This window comes from Pseudopodoces humilis, chromosome 3 (assembly GCF_049639895.1).
Source record: "Pseudopodoces humilis isolate 2021_Gansu_Grassland_sample_001 chromosome 3, ASM4963989v1, whole genome shotgun sequence".
Taxonomy (NCBI): domain Eukaryota; kingdom Metazoa; phylum Chordata; class Aves; order Passeriformes; family Paridae; genus Pseudopodoces; species Pseudopodoces humilis.
Genome location: NC_142202.1, coordinates 62,404,995 through 62,423,233, shown reverse-complemented (window position 1 = coordinate 62,423,233; position 18,239 = coordinate 62,404,995). Strand labels below are relative to the sequence as shown.

The 18,239-nt window shown below is 36.5% G+C and overlaps 1 protein-coding gene across 1 annotated transcript in view; it reads left to right on the top strand.

Annotated features, from left to right (window-relative positions):
* The window catches only part of RNF217 (ring finger protein 217), a 64,480-nt gene extending 47,805 nt beyond the window's left edge, over window positions 1-16,675 (top strand). The window contains exons 5-6 of the mRNA XM_005518623.2: window positions 5,099-5,170; window positions 7,278-16,675. Coding sequence (XP_005518680.2) covers window positions 5,099-5,170; window positions 7,278-7,351 — 146 coding nt within the window. The 3' untranslated portion in view covers window positions 7,352-16,675. The remainder of the gene's footprint in view (window positions 1-5,098; window positions 5,171-7,277) is intronic.
* The last annotated feature ends 1,564 nt before the right edge of the window (window positions 16,676-18,239 follow it).

Below are 18,239 nucleotides of genomic sequence, written 5' to 3'. Positions count from 1 at the left end.
CTCTAGATTTGAATATTGATCTTTATTGAACTTTATGAATAACTACCAGAATACTCCAGAGATCTAACTGAACTCACATGTGAAAATAAAAAATTAAAATCTTCAGAAATTTGCATCAGATTTGAATTTGGGAATTAAGCTCACAGCTCTTCTTCCATTGCAGTAGATTTTGACTATGACTTGGATGTATGGGCCAGTCTAGGTTTTTGTACTTTTTTCCACACAAGTGCATGTGTGGATTTTCACATCTGTTTTTAGAAATGCATTATATTGCTGTAAGACTGTACCTCCTGGCCTTTAGAAGAAGGTATAATTACAAACTGTGATACAGTTTACTTGTGGATTCTGCCACTTTAGATGCTGGAAATTTGCTAGGGTCATCTATCTTTGTAAAACAGAATTCAGCAGAATTGATCTGTGGCTGTTAATTTGGCTTGTATAAAGGTCTGCCTAGTGAGTCTGTCCCCAGAAATGGTCAGTTAGAAATAAGATATCACTCCCTGTTTCTTTCCAGTAATCAGTGCTTTAGATGCTTTCTCAGTAAGGTTTGCAAATCTGAACCTTTGCTTTATAACCCTCAGTGGATGGATCCTTCACTAGTTTTAACAGTTTTTGAATTTTGGCTTCCACAACATTTCTGGTAGAGGCTCTAGATTTTACTATGTCAGGTAGAGAAAGTCCTGGGTTTTTTTTATTGATTCCTAATAATTTCATTGGCTACTTTTGTTATCATGAAATTGAGTAAATAATAATTGCTTGCTGGCCTTTTCATATCATTCTTTTACAGACTGTCCGTCAGATTCGACTTTGTCATGATATTTGTTTTCTTTTTTTTGTGTTCTATGTGTTGAGCACAAGCTTACTGGTCTTAATCACTTACGATCAAATTTAAAACCCAAAAATGTTGAATTCTAGTTGGGGATCAAGCCCAGGCTCAGGAAAGTCCCAGTAAATATAAATATGTAAATACTTTATCAGGCATGAGAGGAGCATTATCATCAACAGGTGTTACTGCACAAGCCTGGGTTTTGGTTCTGTTCTGAAAGTCAGCAGAAGAGATGGTAGGAGAGATGCCATTAAAAGCATAGCCTCTTACCATGTAGTAAGAAGCAAAGGTTGGATTTCCTGTAGAAAAACGCCTCTGCGAGTTAGCTGAGTAGTGGAAATTAAAGGAATGTTATCTTGGCTATCTGTGGGAGACTGGTGAGGTGTTGCTAGATATGTGGGGGTTTTGTATGACTTTATTTTATTGCTATGGAGAAGAAATACTTTAATAAATGTGACTTTGTAGCCATGTGGAGTGAAGGGTTTTTTGGGTTGTGTCTAAAATCTGGCTAGGTGGAATTTGTTGAAAGATCACCACATGGCAGGCTGCCATGCTGTCATGATTTCTGTTGAGAAGCAAGTGCATACAGTCACAAAATGCTCTGCAGTAAAAATAGGGGAAAAGCTTTTATGGCACCATAAATTTGAACATACTTTTCATAAGCCAGCTGTTATGTAAAGGTAATGTTATGTAAGAGTAATAGTACTCACAGGGAGAAACCTGGGAGCAAAAGTGATGTCTGACATTTCTCTCCCTTCTTTAGCCAGCATGTTTTTTAGAGAAACTGTCCTGTGACCAGTACAGTCAACTGCAATTGTTCTTACTCTTCCATCCCAGCAGACTTAGAGGTTTCATTCTCATTACAATTATTTGGCTGAATTGTTGAAAGCAGAATGGTTGGTTATAATTGGAGTCAGTGGTGAATTATACAGGAAGGAAAAGTGTACTTAAGTGTACTCAAGACACCACTGGAATACCACCTGGATTCAGTTGATGAATTGTATTCAAAATCAATTGCTAGGTACTTCATGGATCTGTAACAAGACACAAGATGTAGTGAAGCTATTCAAGCAAGTTAACATTTCTTGCCTGGTAACCAGCATTTCAGATGGGATTCTGAAAGCAGGATGTTTTCAGATCTGACTGATGTTTACTCCTGTCACAAGCATAGCACAAGGTTCGCTACATGTAAGCATGGCTCTGAGCCTCACAGGAGACAGCATACAATTCTGTGATCTAACCTTCATTAGTAACTTCATATTTTAGTTGGTCTGACTTGTAAGAAGTTGTCTCTATATGCTTGATTAGACTCTTTAAACACAAATGCAGACTTTGATTAGAACTTACGTCTACATAGATACTGCTGTTCTGATTTGAAGCAGACATTTTTATTGTCTCTGCTTAAACCATTATGATAGTTAGACTTAAAAGGTAAAATTTAGTATTTCTCATATGTTAGTGATTAAATCTGTATTATAAAACTAATTTATTAATCTTTTATGTGGCAAAGAATTCTCTAAGGATATATGGGGGTTTGAATATATTATCCTAAAACTTGTAACTAAACCCAAAATTAGGCAAGGAAAAAGTATTCCCTCATGTTTCCTGAAATACTTTGTTATTTTGCAGAAAAACGTAGTTCTCTATATCGCAAACAAGGCAACCTCTCTGGGACACCTGCAAATACAGTTGTTATACAACCACAGTTGTCTACATCTTCATGCTGGACTATCCAGTAGGGAAATTGTTTTCCCATTAATTTGAGTGCAATTGTAAAAATGTTCTATTTCAATTTCTTAGTTACCCATAAAACTAGCTTTGGATAACAGCAAACTGGCTGTCATAACCTACTGCTGAGATCACCACATGGGCTAATGACCCAAGATTTTATTCAGCTCTGAAGCAGGTGTTACATTTGCTCTCTGTGCTCTGTGTCGGAGCTAACAGATGTAGGACAGTGTAGTGCCTGCAGCAAGCATCCTTAGTCTCAGTGACATTTCTTGGTGTGTCATGATTCTCTCCATGACTAAGAGCCTCATAATCCTTTGAACTATTACAAATTATGTTTGTCAAACTGGAATTGGATATAAAGTAGTTTTAAATTCTGACATGTAAAACTGAGCATTTTGTAATTGTTTTGTACAATGCAGATAAAAATTACTGAAGCAAATAATCCATAACCTACTATTTTGCCTGTGATTGCTGATCTTTGTACTCTTCCTGTTGGCAACATTTGCAAGCCTTATTCACCTCTTGTTGTTTGTTAGTTTTAGTGGACAAAGATAAGGAAATAGTAATGATTTAAATGTGACAGATATGCAAGTAGAAAAAGTATTTGTTTTGAAATTTGATCTTTAAAAATAATGCATTGATAACTAAAAGAAGATACAGTCTCATGATGATGAAAAGTAATTTTTTTCTATAAGATCTTGTAACTACACAATACTTGTAACTTCATATTCACAGGCAGAAGGAAAGACATTACTCATGCTTTATTTCAGCTCTGAGTTTGTCAAATGTAAGTAAACAAATTCTTGAATTAGTTCAGGAACTGTTCTTTGTGTCTGAAAAGAAGTTATTCCAATTAAAGGCTAGCTCAGCCCTTCCCATAGTCTCTGTTCCTGCATACTCAGTCACTAGCTCAGTGATTTAAGTTTTTAATAATTTTGGTACCAAACATCACAATTTTCTAGTGTTCTAATTACATGGCTATTAATGAAGTAAGGAGTCCAGTCCATACCTTAAGCCTTTAATCTTTTACAAGCTTCACTTGAAATTGTTGAAGGCTCTGGTAATGTTTTAAAATGTTTTTAATTTCTTATTTTTGGACCTTTCTTGAGATTTTCCATCACTTTTCATTCATTTTTCTGTCTACACTTGAATAACGTATTTGACAAGTTCTGTGTGTATAGAACATAGCTCAGTGGAGTCAGGAAGGTATGCCATTAGGATGCCTAGCAACTAGAGTAATACAAATATTTGACAATTTTTTTTTTCTTCTAGGAATTAGTGTTTCCCACCCTCAACACTCCAATGAAATTTAAAAGCTATTAAAGCAGGGCAAGAAAAAGAACAGTTCATTTAACTGCTGTAAATATTTCCAAAATATCTAATTTTTCCTTCAGACTGCTCAAATTAGTGTCTCAGGTTATGGAAATGATTACTTCATTGTTGAATGAAGTAATCCACTTACTGAAATCTGATATGAGTGATTTGAGAGAGGGAAGGACAAGGAAGAGAGAAGTAACAACCTCAATTTTTCTCCCCTTTTAGAGGTGGTCTTTCAAACACATACGTAACTTGGAGAGTTGCAGAATTTCAAGTCCCTGCTGCAACTGCTCGTATATCAGTAAAAATGCCTGCCCCTTCTACATTTTCAAACAGCTCAGTTAAGTGATGTCTTTGACCCACTTAGCCACTGATGTCTTCGACTGCTCAGCCAACAGAGCCAGGGAGATTCTTCCATTCAAAGTGTGCAATGCAAGGAAGATAGCTTGGGTTCTGGTTCAGTTTCAAATTCACTTTTTCAGCAAGACCCCTGCCTTCATTCTGTGAACTTCTACAAATCATGAACTCATCAGAAATAAAGAATATGAACATGCTTTATTTGTTCTTGTTCTTACGCTCTAGCAAGTATGCTGCTCAATGTCACTGCACTACTCGTGTAAGAGCCACAACATCTCCTTATAAATGTAGATCCGAAATAGACTTGGCTGGGGTTTGACTCAGACCTAAATCACAGCTGTACATGAGCACTTCACTGTAGCCTTTTAAAGAGAGCAGAAATGTATTTAGAGGTGATGGTCTCATCACCTTGAGCTAGCCTAAACTTTCCAAGATGCTAGTTTGCTTGGCATCTCTCCAGGCTGGTTGCTGTGCAGTAGGATTCCAGAGAAGCCAAATTATGGTAGCTTTATAGCTATCACGTTCCTGTCAATGCTTGAGGGATTTCAGAATGGAAACAGAAATAAATGCAAGCTGTTAATGTATGAAATAAGCTGTGCTCAGAGAGTTGTGGTAGGTGAAGAGCGCAGAGAGAAATGTGTGTAGGGAGCTGTCAGAGGGAGTGTGTGTCTGTTAGGGAGCTGTGTGGTGATTAGCTCCTGGCTGAATTTGTAGGATGAAACTACAAATAGAAATCATATTTATAGAGGTAAAAAATACTATTTTTAAAATAACAGATTAAAATAATTCCTGATATTGAAATATTTATGAATTGTTGGAAAGGAAAAAATACCTTCTTTGAACTATTTAATTAATTTTGCATTTCAGCTGGAAAACTACTCATTACACCCCTAATACTGGTTCTGGGACTGGCACTGGGAGCCGTAGCTGTTGTAATAGGTAAGAGTTACATATATGAATTAATCTAATCCTGGTTATGTAGTGCCTTTCTCTGTATGACATCTCAAAGACATGGAGACAAAGTACAGATTCCACTGTTTTAGTATTAAAGACGACTTTTCTCTAAAAGAAGTTTTTTTTTTTTAATTTATGCTTAGTAGCTTTATTTTTGTTCCCATTTATTTGGTTTTCCAAATAAACATCTTTAACTGCTGTAGATAAACTAGCAAAAAGTCCAGAGTAACTTAAATGTAATCCTGGGGGCTGACTGACTTGCACCCAGCCTTTAATCACCCCACAGTTTTATGATCTTGGCCATGTGTATGACAAGATTTTTAGGAACTAAAGCCTAGTCCCAAGAGCTCACCAGCTTGTAGATGCAACAGCAACAAAGCAGCAAATTGGGATGAGTCAGTCTCAAAACATGATCCAGTGCAATGGCTGCCAAATTGTATTCCATCACAAAAACTGGTATTGTGAACTCACTTAATTACAGTATCAAAGCTCTGTTAATGTGGTTGTATTAACATGGACACAGATATTTTAGCAAAACTGTTGTTTGCCTGGCTTAGCTGAGTTTTCCTTCAGAAACAGGACTTGCTGTGACAAGAAGAGGTATCAGCTTGCTCATGTGAGTGCATATCCACTCTTTATGTTGGCAGCAATGTCATTCAGGGGTCATGCTGCTTCACAGCTTCTCATCAAACTGCTTATTCCACTGAGAATTTGCAGTGAATGCCCAGCCCTGAGGTATATTGGGATGTGGCACTTTATTTCTGTATAATACAGCCAAAATACACCAGGATAGTTATATTAATATGGTTGTAAGTAACCAGTCAACCTATAACCAAAATACTATTACAGCTTTTCTAGACTACATCTGGCTAAATAAGGAATATTGCTGTAATTTCTGTATTTAGACCAAACATCTTCACTGAAGAGGGTGAGCGATGTCTATCTTAAATATTCATTCTATTCAATAGCATTTTTATGCCAAAATTTTAAACAGTAGAGACTTCTTAATGCCAGTAAATCTTATTTTGGTCTGCAATCTGGTATAATCTATGGTGGGGAAAAACACCCACATTTTTGATATACTGAAAATTTAGAGGGTTTTGCAGTGATGTAGTAACAATATTTGCAATAATAATCAGAATGCCATTGAAGTCTCTTCCTAGGCTTGGCTGAATAAGATACAATCAAGGCCAGCAGTGTGGGCAGTTCCAAAAACATTGATTATTTATAGAAAAGTTTTGGTTTTGAGGTAATTGGAGGAATATTTGCTGCCAACCACCATTAATCTCAGTTACATGACTGAAAACCATACTGCACCATTTAAAAGGCTATTGAGCAAAGCAAGAGCCCTGTGATTGTAGTAGTCTTTTGTTCTATGTTGTTACTGTAGTGGTATCTGAAAAGAAAATCTTCAGCCATTTCAGTCAGCTGGTGGAAAGAAAAAGGGGAAGATGATACTCATTTGGGTTTGAGAGAGTACAAACTATTTGACAAATTACTTTTCACCTAAATGATAGTGATGTATTTATTTATTTTTTGTTTTTACAGCTTTCTTAAATGACTTTTAAGAATAAATAGTTCCCTGTCCAGGCAAGGATAAACACTTGATATTAGTCAAGATAAGCATTTTTTATTACTTCACAGTAGATGAGGGCGTTCATAAAAATAAATAAAAAATTAAACTAAAACATGCTGTCTCTATTGCATGTGAATCTAATTGAAAACTACTTTAGTTACATCAGCTTTGAATTTAGATCTAAGAATTTCCAGAGTGCTTTTAAAAGTTTTATGTTTGTACCTCATACCAAACAGCGTGGTTCAGAAATTAATTTTTCAGAGATGAGTGTAGAGTTAGCAGGAATTTGTTGTAACAGAAGGAGTAAGTAAGGAGTAAGTAGTAAGTGGCTTAACTCATTATCAAAGACACTGTTTGTTGAAGGCTGGTGTTTTTTCTGCTGGTCCAAATGCCTGCTCTAAATTCTCCTGAGACATGAAAAGCTCCATCTGAATGCATATATCTAAAGAGCGTAGCACTTGCACGAAGGATTGCATTTAATTATGTTTTTTCTTTCATGTTTCCTTCTTTTGGCAGGTTTATTTGTGTTTCCTATCTATTGCCTTTGTAAAAAGCAGAGGAAAAGGTCACGGACAGGTATGCCCTGGTGAGGACAGACATTACTCGCCTGAACTGAGCTGGTCCTGCAAGGGCTATCCATGTTTTGTGCAACAGAGCAATACAGTGCTGGTTACAGCATCAAAGCCACCGCCCTGGAAGAAGAATGGGGGCTCTCCTGCCATCTTCCCTCAGCTGAAAACACTACTGCAGACCAGAAAGCCTCTTTGCTCTGGTGCACTCTCAACAAGATGGGCCCCCTGACTGCTGCTTTTCAAATATTTTTGGTTTGGATTTTTTTAGTTATTACTTTGGAAGGGTTTTTTTGAGTCTAAGTTTCTGAACCAGACAATCCAAGTCTGTATTGTAGCCACAACTCTACTACCGATCTGGCCTGTGAAGAAAGTGTTTAACTGCTAACGTGTGCTCGTTTAATTTCAGTGTCGGCCTTTAAGGGGGAAATGCTTAGAAGTATTCGGACTCTTACTGTATACTGAGCATACTACTTTTGGTATTAAAAACTACTTCTGTAAATAACTTCCATCACACAGCATTCTGTTCAGCATACCAAAACCCCATCACATGCCAGAGCACGACAGCTGGTTATCTTCTGAGTCCTCCTGCTAGTGGAGTGCACATTGCCACCGCCAAACTGCAGTGCCTCAGAGGGAAATACACTTAGTACTGAAGCGCCGTGATACTTAAGAATATGGTGATTGGTGTCACTTCAGTAATTTATTCATGACAGTCTATTAATATTAAGGGTGGGGGTGTGACAAGATTACTTACAACAGGACTTCATTTTTAAATTCTCACAGTACAGAAAAAATTTGAAGGGTTTAGATAACAAGATGTGTCAGTGGCCTAATCTGTCCTAAGATATCCCTGAAGTGTGTTTGCAGAGAAGCTGGAAACCTGCTCTTTTATTCTAACTTGGAATATGATACACGTGCTGCACACTACCTGGGTGAGGATTGACTTGATGACATTTTATAACCTAAATAGCACATTTTGTTTGTTCCCTTGAGTAGGCTACTACTATATAAGTCTTGGAGTATCCACTGATGTCTCATGAGGAAAATCTGTGAATCCAGGGTAAGGGAAGTGATCATAAATTCTTAGAAGACCACTTCATTCTTACTTTCTGTTTCCAGTGTTTCTCTTCCTGGTGCATGACAGTTCTGAAGAGAATAGCTATCTTTGCTCTTCTTTTCTTAAGTTCCACTGTTTGCTACCAAACCTCTTTCTCAGTGCATCATGACAAAAGCAATGTAATTCAGCATAAGGAGTCGGTTACTGAGAATTTTTACACTTCTAATTTTAATCCAAATTTATCATACAAATATAACTTAAAAGAAAAAACTAGAATAAATTTGTTTAGACAGAACACTGAAACAATAGAGAAAGGAACTGAATAAGAAAAATACCTACTTCATACTGTAAAAATACAAGCTAATCTTAGAGGATTGGATTTGTACTGTGAAGATATTTCTTTTCAGTGTGTGTGTTTGAAGAGACACACATATTTATATATGTTTGTGTATATATGGTGAAAGGGGAAGAAGGAAGATGGGAAATGTCGTTGAGAGTCTACTGACTTCAAAATTTAGCTTTGCAAATAAGGTATCATTTAAGAGGATGTACTTTGTACCACTTTCTTTGAAAATTGTTGTGAAATCTGAATCCGGTTGTAATTTTTAAGCAAATAGTATTCTGCCCCACCAACGTAATACTGTTATAAGATACTTTGACTTTGAAGCCTCAGTGAAAGAAGCTGATGACTTTTGTTTACCTGGAAACACAAGTATCAGCTTACCATAGTTGGCTAGTATGCTTGTTTTCTGTCAGCTTCTGGTTTTGTTTTCTTGCAGTTTTTTCTTCAAGCACACCATACTAGTCAATAACTAATAACTTCCATTTGAATTTAAGGGCATGTTGACCCTCTTATCCTAACAGTAGGAATAGTACTTTTCAAAGATATGCAAATTAAGAAGGGAAGCAATGACATTTAGAAATAAAATTCAGAGCCTGTTGTCAATGCAAATTCACCTGCTATTTAGACTTACTTTCTTCTGAGACATACCAGTTTTCTGTTTGTGTTCTGTCTGAAGTTGGAAGCTGCCTTAAAATTGGTCTTGGTTTTGAGTGTGTTTTCTGAGGCTATACATATCAGTTGTCTTTGGCTTACTCAGGGATTTTTATTCCTCTCTTTAAATGTCAAATAATGAAGATATTTTTGTATTATTTAGAATAACCTTCAGACCTCAGAGAGCAAGATATATATAGATAGATTTGGGTTTGCAATGCAGTCTATAACTTGGTGTCAAACTATTCCACTTGAGAATATTTTAGTACTTGAGATTATCTGTAGTTAACTCACAGTGGATTAATTTCCTTTCTTTTCCTGGTTCTGTATAAATGTGTGAGATATTCTTATGGTCTTTGTAGCTGTTTTCACTCTGTCATGTTTGCCATTTTCAGTTTTTAACTAGAGTTCAGTAAGATCTGAAAGAGATTAGAATAAATAACATAAAAGGGAAGATAATAGATCTGCACTTACTTTTATTCAGAAAGTATGTCCTTGTGGATGGAGGAAAGGAACAGACGACTCAGTTCCTACATTATCATTTCATCTAGGCCATTTTGATTTTATCAGAACAGATTAAATCAGAGGGAAATGGTTCTTCATCTTCTGTACAGAGCAGAAAGAGACATCTTTGACCTTGTAAAGATGAGTAAGTCTGTGCTTTTTCAGTTGAGGTAAAAAAAAAAGGAATTATAATAATTTTTGCTTTTCTGTAGAACAGGATAAATGTTCAAGAACCAGGCAGAATAAGGATATGGAAATATTTTTCCATCTGTATAAAAATATTCCCTCATGAAAAGTACATAAATATAATTTTTATCGATATTATATAACACAACCTACACTAAAGCATGAGAATTAGCTCTGTACAAAGTTTCATTTTGGTAAACATTAGCTTTTAAGCAACTCATTGCAATAAACCTTATATGCATCAAAACCACATAATTTGTTTTAAAAGCATTAATTTATTCATTTCAAAAAAACCTGAACATTATAAGGAAATTATGTAAGTGTATTAAGTTTTTGTTACTACTCTAAAAGAACCTTCAGGCTGTTCTACTCCATCTTCATTAGCAGAAAACTTCATCAGGCAGCTATATTAACCTGCTAAGGCAGATTTCACACTACTGTATGCTGATCATCACTGGTCACTGTGTTTGCTTTCATGACAATTAATACTAAGGATTATTTATCTTTGTGCAAAGCTGTTACTCATCAGTACCTGTGTTCAGACTAGGAAATGCTTAAATCCATTCTACACCACCCTTCTGTTTCCAGCTTGCCTGGGGCTGCATTTGCCTGCGCGCTCAGTCCTGCGTGCAGTCAGAGCTGGGGCTCTCCCCATGGTGTCGCAGTGTGTGTGTCCCATCCCACTCCTGCTGGGAGGGCTGGCTGCACACGGCATCCCACGGGGGTGAAAGGGCCTCTTGCCCTTTCTCCGCTATGCGGAATTTACTTGTATTTCATTAATGGGCACAAGTCCCAGGGCTGCTCAGCCATAGCAGCAGCAGGATCATTTTCTGTCCTGTGGCATCTCAGAGCATAGTAAGATATATGTATGGAGCTTATCCAGGAGCTTGTGACTGCAGAGTAATTGTGCTTTTCCTTATGTCAGTGTATTAGTCAGTGAGTTATAGGTAGAGCAGGAATACAAGCAGGAGGCAGAAAACCAATTCCAAGTAGCTTTGTGCTGAGCTTACCCATCAGGCTTATTTCTGTACAGAAGTCAGTGAGTCTTCAGTTCTCACAACCTCTATAATAAACAGCATATTACTACCTGTTCACTGTCATTAAAGTACAGTGCACTTTGAGTGATCTATTATCTTCCTTTGAGGCAGTACAAATGTGTAAGGGAAGATTTTGTGTTTGGTTTTGGTGCTCCTAATGCTGACTTTGTAACTCTTCCTGGTGTGTTAGGGGTTTTTGTAATTTACACCTATTTATTCATTGTAAGAGTTTTACTTTATTCAAAATATTAATTTGTAGGGACTACTGCCAATTTTAACTAGAAAGCATTTTGGATCACCGTCAGGTTTTTTTAGCCAAGAGGCTTTTTGCTCTTCCAAAGACGGTCACAGTTTGTGTGATGTTAAATGGTGTGTGGGTGGGGCAGTAATTCTCCCAGAGGATACAAATTCACCAGTGATGGAATGGTTTCTTCATGCCAGTTAGATTTGAGAAACCGTTTAATATTCAATGGCCAAATAGTTTGCCGTGCAGATTCTTGGTTGGTTTGTTAGATTTTTTTAAATTCAGCTGTGTTATTTTGTTTCTTGAGCAAACCTTAGATCATAATTTTTGGTATGCTAATTGTGCAGGTTCAAGTTGTGGGTAAGAACCACAGATTGCTGTTACTGTTATAATCTATATTAGATCTCTGCAGATGGAAAGAATCCTACATGAGGAAACTATTAGATAGTTTCTTACTTTCTCTTAATTTTCAAGCCTTATAGTTGCAGTGAGTCAGCTTCATTCCTGTCATCAGTCACAGCCCCATTAAAAACCAGAGAAAACAATTTTTATGCCAGTGTAGAATTTGGTCACGAATACTTTCATAAAAACATCTGGAAGCATGTTGATAGCCATGGAAAACCTGGTTCACTTCTTAAGAAGTGCAAACTACTATGTAGCCACTTCTCTCATTTACAGAATGATGCCAATGTGTTTAGTAAGCGCAGGAGAGGGAAGGAGTTGGGAAGAATTTCCAGACAACATTCTCATTAGAATAGATTGTCAGGAGAGGGGATACTAGCTTTTAGTATAATAAAAAAACCTCAATGCTTTGAGTCACTAATAAAATTAGAAACAACACCCAAAGGCAGTGTGAGATAACATTTCTTCAAATTCTGCTTTCTTCAATGTAACAATGACACACTGTAAGAAGTGGAATTGTAGCTGTTCAGTATTTTTAGGACTTAACACATAAACTTGAGGACACACAACATCTAAAAAGTTATGTTGCTGATCTCTTTGGTAGTTTATCTTGCTACTGTTACATGAAAAAACAGCTGAGCCTTGATTTGATTGAAAGACAGTGTTTTGACTGGTGTTACAGCTCGAGCAGTACTTAACATCCCAAAACATTTTTGTAAGAGAACTAACAAATGCAGTTGCTTGCAGACTGAAGCTTCCTTGCTGATCCTTCCTTACCTTTCTGTGCATAAGAGTTCAGGAACCATGTGTTCTGTGTGCAGTAAGGAACAACTGCACATATTAGGCAGTTAATCACTGAGGCTTCTCTTCTCTTGGCCTAATAGTGAAATGCCATAAGGTAAGGAAATGAAAACTGATCTTAGAGTGCATGCTCCGATTTTGAAGTTAAAAATGTGTAATAAGTTTTAATTACTCCATAGCAAAAAATAGATTCATACATTTTGAAACATAATTCCAGCTGTTTGTTTATAAATCTGTCTGTATAACACAATAGTTATAATAGTGTTGCATTTATTAAAATATGCATATTGTGCAAAGGAAAACATTTTTTGGTGCTTATTTGGCTTATCAAAACATGAAAAATTAATCTGAAGTGTTTTGGATGGATAAAAGTCGGAAGAGAAGCTTATTGTGTAAAAATATTTGTTTAGCATAAATGTGAGTTTTGCACATACCTTAAATACAGTTGCATGCCAACCCCATTCAGTGTTCACCTTGTTGAAAATTTGTCAGACTGAAAACAGTATTTTTGAAATCTTTAACTTACTGTCACAGAGCATGATGTTACTAACACAATGCCACATTTACCTCATTTTAAGAAGGAAATATATTTACCGAATCTAGAGAAGCTGTTCAGGTGTTTTAAACCTGTCCTGTAAAACTATGATGCCGTCAGAAAACATTTTCATGCCTTATGCAAGCTCTGGATGAGCAGATGGATTCAGTCTTTAGTCACGGACTATGTTTTTGCATAAAAAATGCACTCTTGAGAGTTCTTCATGTCAATTTGCATCCTGCTGCTTTGTGTCCAGAAATTGCAAGGACAGGGATAGATTTACATTTCACTGTTTTGCCATCTCATAATGTTTACTATGTTTCCATTCTTATACACTTTGTTTGTATGCTCTCCTCCTACTTCTAAATTTTGTAATTTGAAACTGACTTGTGTAAATGGCTGAAGATCAAATTGGACCTGTAAAATGTGATCTCATAAGAAGTTGCTTTGTTAATGCTTTGCTGAGCTATAAGCAAAATATTTCTTTTGTTGTATTTACATTACTTAAAGCAAGTTGCTGAAATCTGTTTTTCTTCAGGGCTTTTAATTTTGCATTTTTAAAAATGCACTTAAACAGCACAATCATCTTTGTTACATAACTAACCATCTGAGTACAAAAATAACATTTTTGGGTATTTGTGAATTCTTGTCACTATGGTAGAGATATATAGTGCTGAAAAGAGAGAAAATTATCTCTGAGGAGTGTGTCCAAGCTGAATTTAATTCCATAACAATTCAATGAGAAGTCCTTCCTTGCCCCCATCTCTTTTTTGTGTATCTTAGGGTAAAGGGTTCCCTTTAAAATAGGTTTAATTTGAATGGCAAGGTGTGAGGGTAGTGAGATAATAGATCATATCCTTTTTAGTGTACAAGCTTCTGGCACAATTAGGATGCTGGCCAAACACTGTGGAATTATTAAGAAAGCAATTTCTAGTTCTGCATTTGGGCAACGCACAAGCTAGATGCATCAATGATAGGAATATTTTGTAGTATCTTTATGGGATGACTTATGAACTTATAAAAACTGGAGGAAGGCAATGCCCATTAAATCAACACTTGAATTCCAGTATTTAGTGTTTTGTATAATGAAGGATTTTAAATGTGTAAGTGCCTTATTGCGTGAAACAAATGAAAGATGTTCATGCCCCTCAACAAAGCAATATGGGAAATCCTGTTCTGTGGACTCATACAGTTACATTAAGCCAAAGTAGTGAGTATTGGTTTGCTCAGAAAGTTGACAAATGTTATATTAGGGAAGAAGTTAGCCTATCATAGAAGTAATCTGGCAAGCTTATTTTTATTCTGCTGATGTAATTTCTGTGGGTTTTTTTTAACTTACTCTTTGCCCCCATCCCCTCCCCGACTCCCATCTTCCCTTAGACTTCTGCAGAAATGTTGTTGTTAAAGTTCAGCTCCTCCAATATAAGAAGCCATGAATTTTCAACCAGTGAAGGAAATGCAGCCTTTTGCAGAAGATAATTCAGCCAAAGTTCAGTTAGAGCACAGCCTCTTGTGGCTGTACCTGCCAGCTCGGGGGCTCACTCGTGCCTTGTTCTCACTAATTGTTGGAGGTGGAAGCACCAAGGAATGTGGCGTGTGGAGGTGCACTCTAACTAGGCTGGGACTTAAAACAGGTTGAGAGCATTTCATTGTTGTCCAACTAAAACTAACATATTCTGTTAATAAAAGTTGGTAACTCCTCTGACGTGGGTACCAGTGGGGATGGAACCATCACTTGAGATGGTGGTGCAGCTCTGGGGTCTCTGCCCAGCCCTTCACTGCAGGGTGGGAGGTGTGATCTGGAGAAGTGTTACTTATTTTGCCATCTTCTGGTAGCTTCAAAATGGGTGTTATGGGGTTTATGTCTTCTTCCTTTCTTTTCCAAAAGACAGTGGAATTTTACCCTTTATGTCCCAGACTTATTTAAAGACCTGTTTGTTCTTACTAGCATTGGTCCACTATTGTCCATCTATTATTGAAGTCAGGAATAAGCTACTTTTCTAAAATGACCTTGAATTTCATGAGCTTATGGTAGCAATTATCTGTCAAAAAAAATTAAGTATAAAAGGTAATTGTCAGAAGGAAATTGAATTGATGGGGGGTAAGAAGAAAAATTATGCTTAGAAGGTCTATTTTTTATAGATTCATTGTCATAAGATAGTTCTAATAGGTTCAATTTCTTACACTGAGAATTTATAAAGGAAAGGAGAAGATGAGTGTCCCTTTGAACCTTTTATTTTCCTGAAATTCTTGAGTTTTTCAGAACTGTAGGAGGGGCTTTTTTTCCACTCTGGAGTTACTAATTGGTAATATAGCTGTCACGGTGTTATTTTGAACACTACTGTGACTGTGTGGTCAGGATTCAGCTTACATATCTGAAGGTTTTGGTGATAGGGAATTTGCTTTAAAGCCATACTGCAAAACAGTTGTAAGTGAATTATCACATATCTTAATTACTTCTTTTTCAGCATTATCTCAAAATTTTAGGCATTAAAAATTTGATCCATTTGTAAAACATTAAATAGAAAATGCCATGTATCAAAATACTCCTTCAACTTTGAGCTACTGTTTATTTTTTACTAGTTATTTCCTTAAATGAATTGTTTCTCTTGTAGAACCAGCAGACACAACCGAAATGCTGATAAGATTTCCCCATTATCTTTGCCTTGCATTTAGCTGATACTGTATTTTCTGTTGCATAGTATTGCAACAATGGTCTTCATGCTGTAATAACTTGATGAAAATATTCAGTAGTCTTGGGCAATATTTTACAAATAATTCATCTTCAAGTTGGTATTTTAAATGTATACTAATAATCACTGTTGAGTGCTACCTATGTGGCTGCTTTAGTTCTTGTCAATGTTTTGTAGGGATTATTTCTTGCTACCCTCTTCAGAGTGCCTTTTCATTTAGGAGGTCTAGAAGATGGTTCATTAAAGTCTTCTGTTGAATTTGCCATAGTATTGTCTGATCTTCAAACTTGGCCTGATGAATGTATAACTAAAATCTTGTTCTTTAAAAAGCTATAGTAGACACAGGTTGTATATGCACATGCATGGATACAAGGGAAGGTGTTCTGCCAATGTTTGTCCTGCTGGACAGGACCTTTCGAAAGTAAGTGAGTTTTTTAACAGTTTTATTTTCAAAATGTTACCTCACTAGTATTCAGTAGTAGATATGTCTCTGTATTGCTTCACTTTGCTAAATACAATCACGGCAGTTTAATTTTTAAAAGACTCTGCGATGAATCTGGTGTTCGTATGAGACTGAATTTCGTAAGACAAAACTTACGGTACTTTGTTTCCTTTAAAGGCATTCCTTTCACTTACACTGACATCCCAAGCCCCTGTTAGCAACAGACTGAAAACGTGCTTCCCCATGATGAAATGGAAGAATGTACAGTCGCATTTGAGTGCACTCCACCCATCTTAGAATCAATATTCAGAAATGGGGGCGGGGACAGCGGATTTGATTAATTGTGGGGAGACATACATTGTAGAATTTGTTCACTTGCACACAAGGGGTTTTACAATGTCATCTAGTAATGTCTGCCTAATAAAGTTTTGAAAAAGAAAAATTAAATTGCCTGAATGTTTAACTCTTTCTTTAAGCAATTCTGTGTGTGAAGGATAGCTGACAATCTCCAAGGAGTCTTGCTTAAATTTGTAGTACTTTCTATGATATTTATATAATCTTTTAAAAAAAAAAATCACACCAAATAATTTAAACTTAAGAATCTTTTGTGTTCTCAAACCCTGTATTAGACTCACTTTACTCTTTAGCTACTTTAACGCTGAAAATGAAAGCAGAGGTAAAAAGCCAGTTTACTCTGGTGAATATTTTAATGTAAAATACTCCCTGTTGTATAGTGTCATCTCTAGCTACTGCTTTCACTTTTAAAAGCATTTAATATGCAACACAGAATTTTACCTTCTCATGAAATGTTAAAATGTTAGCTTAAAATCACTAAACACAAAATGAGGAGAAAATTGCTGGAATCCAATTTTCCCATTCCCTTTCTATAACTACTTCCTAAAGCTTTATCACTTTAAAAGGGTTTCAGAGAAAGCAGTCTGTAGCTGTAAACTTGAAATAGGTAGCTCGTTAATTGAAGCAGGTGCCTCTTTTCTCTGGAAAGGAACTGTGTTCAGTTTCCTTACTAGGTGAGCTGTCAGTATTGATGAAATGTGTTTCCTGCTGTGTTGGGGATTTTTAAAAATTATATCTAATTATGAAGTTGCACTTGTACATTTGTGAACAGGCACACAAGGTATCCCCATTACTTACACTTGGTTTCTGTAGGAAATAAAGCTGAAAAACAATTCCCTGCTAAGAAATACGCAGCAAAAATCTTGAGGTTTATGCTTGGTCCCTCTGGTGGAGGATAAACCTTTCAGCCCTCTCCCCAGCCCCCTCCAAAACAGTCAAGATTTGCAGCAAAATGTCAAGGACATCATACCAGAGGTTCCTTATCTGTAGGAATTCTAGCGTGCAGTGTGCAATGGAAGGATAGGCCCAAGGCCAAAGAAATCGATAGCCCTAGAGCTGAAACTGAAGTTAAAGGCTAACTTTTCACTTGCCATCTCAAACTGTTTCACAAAAGACAGACAGCAAACTTTGATTATAAGCATGGTATTTTCCCACGTAAATAGGACTAATGTGCTCCACAGAGGTTACTGATACAGAATTGTAATCTTTAGATGTTCTCATTCAGCTGATGGATGTGTTTTGGGGGGTTTTCATGATTTGCTTAGTAGTTTGGCTTGAGCAGTGAAATGAATCACTGTGGGGTATGTGAGATACTGAATTAGAATTGGCAACCATGTAAAACTTGTTATGCTTCTAAAAGGTCAGTAAAGCTTTTATGAAGGAGTCTTATCAACCACAAAGTTTACTGGCAGGTCAGCAAGTTCTGTAATTTCTTGCAATAGCCTCAAATTAAGCCTAGACATGGGCTAAGAAGGAGAATCTCACATGGACAAGGTGGGCATGGTATGGTTAGAACATGCAAACTGATTGAAGTAAATAGCTTTTGCTGTGAAGGGAGGATGCTACTTGAATTCTGCAGAGATCTGTTTGGCTTTGCTCTTGAACATATTGGCAAATTATGTAAAGAAAAAGGTAAGCAATGGGGTAATAAACAATC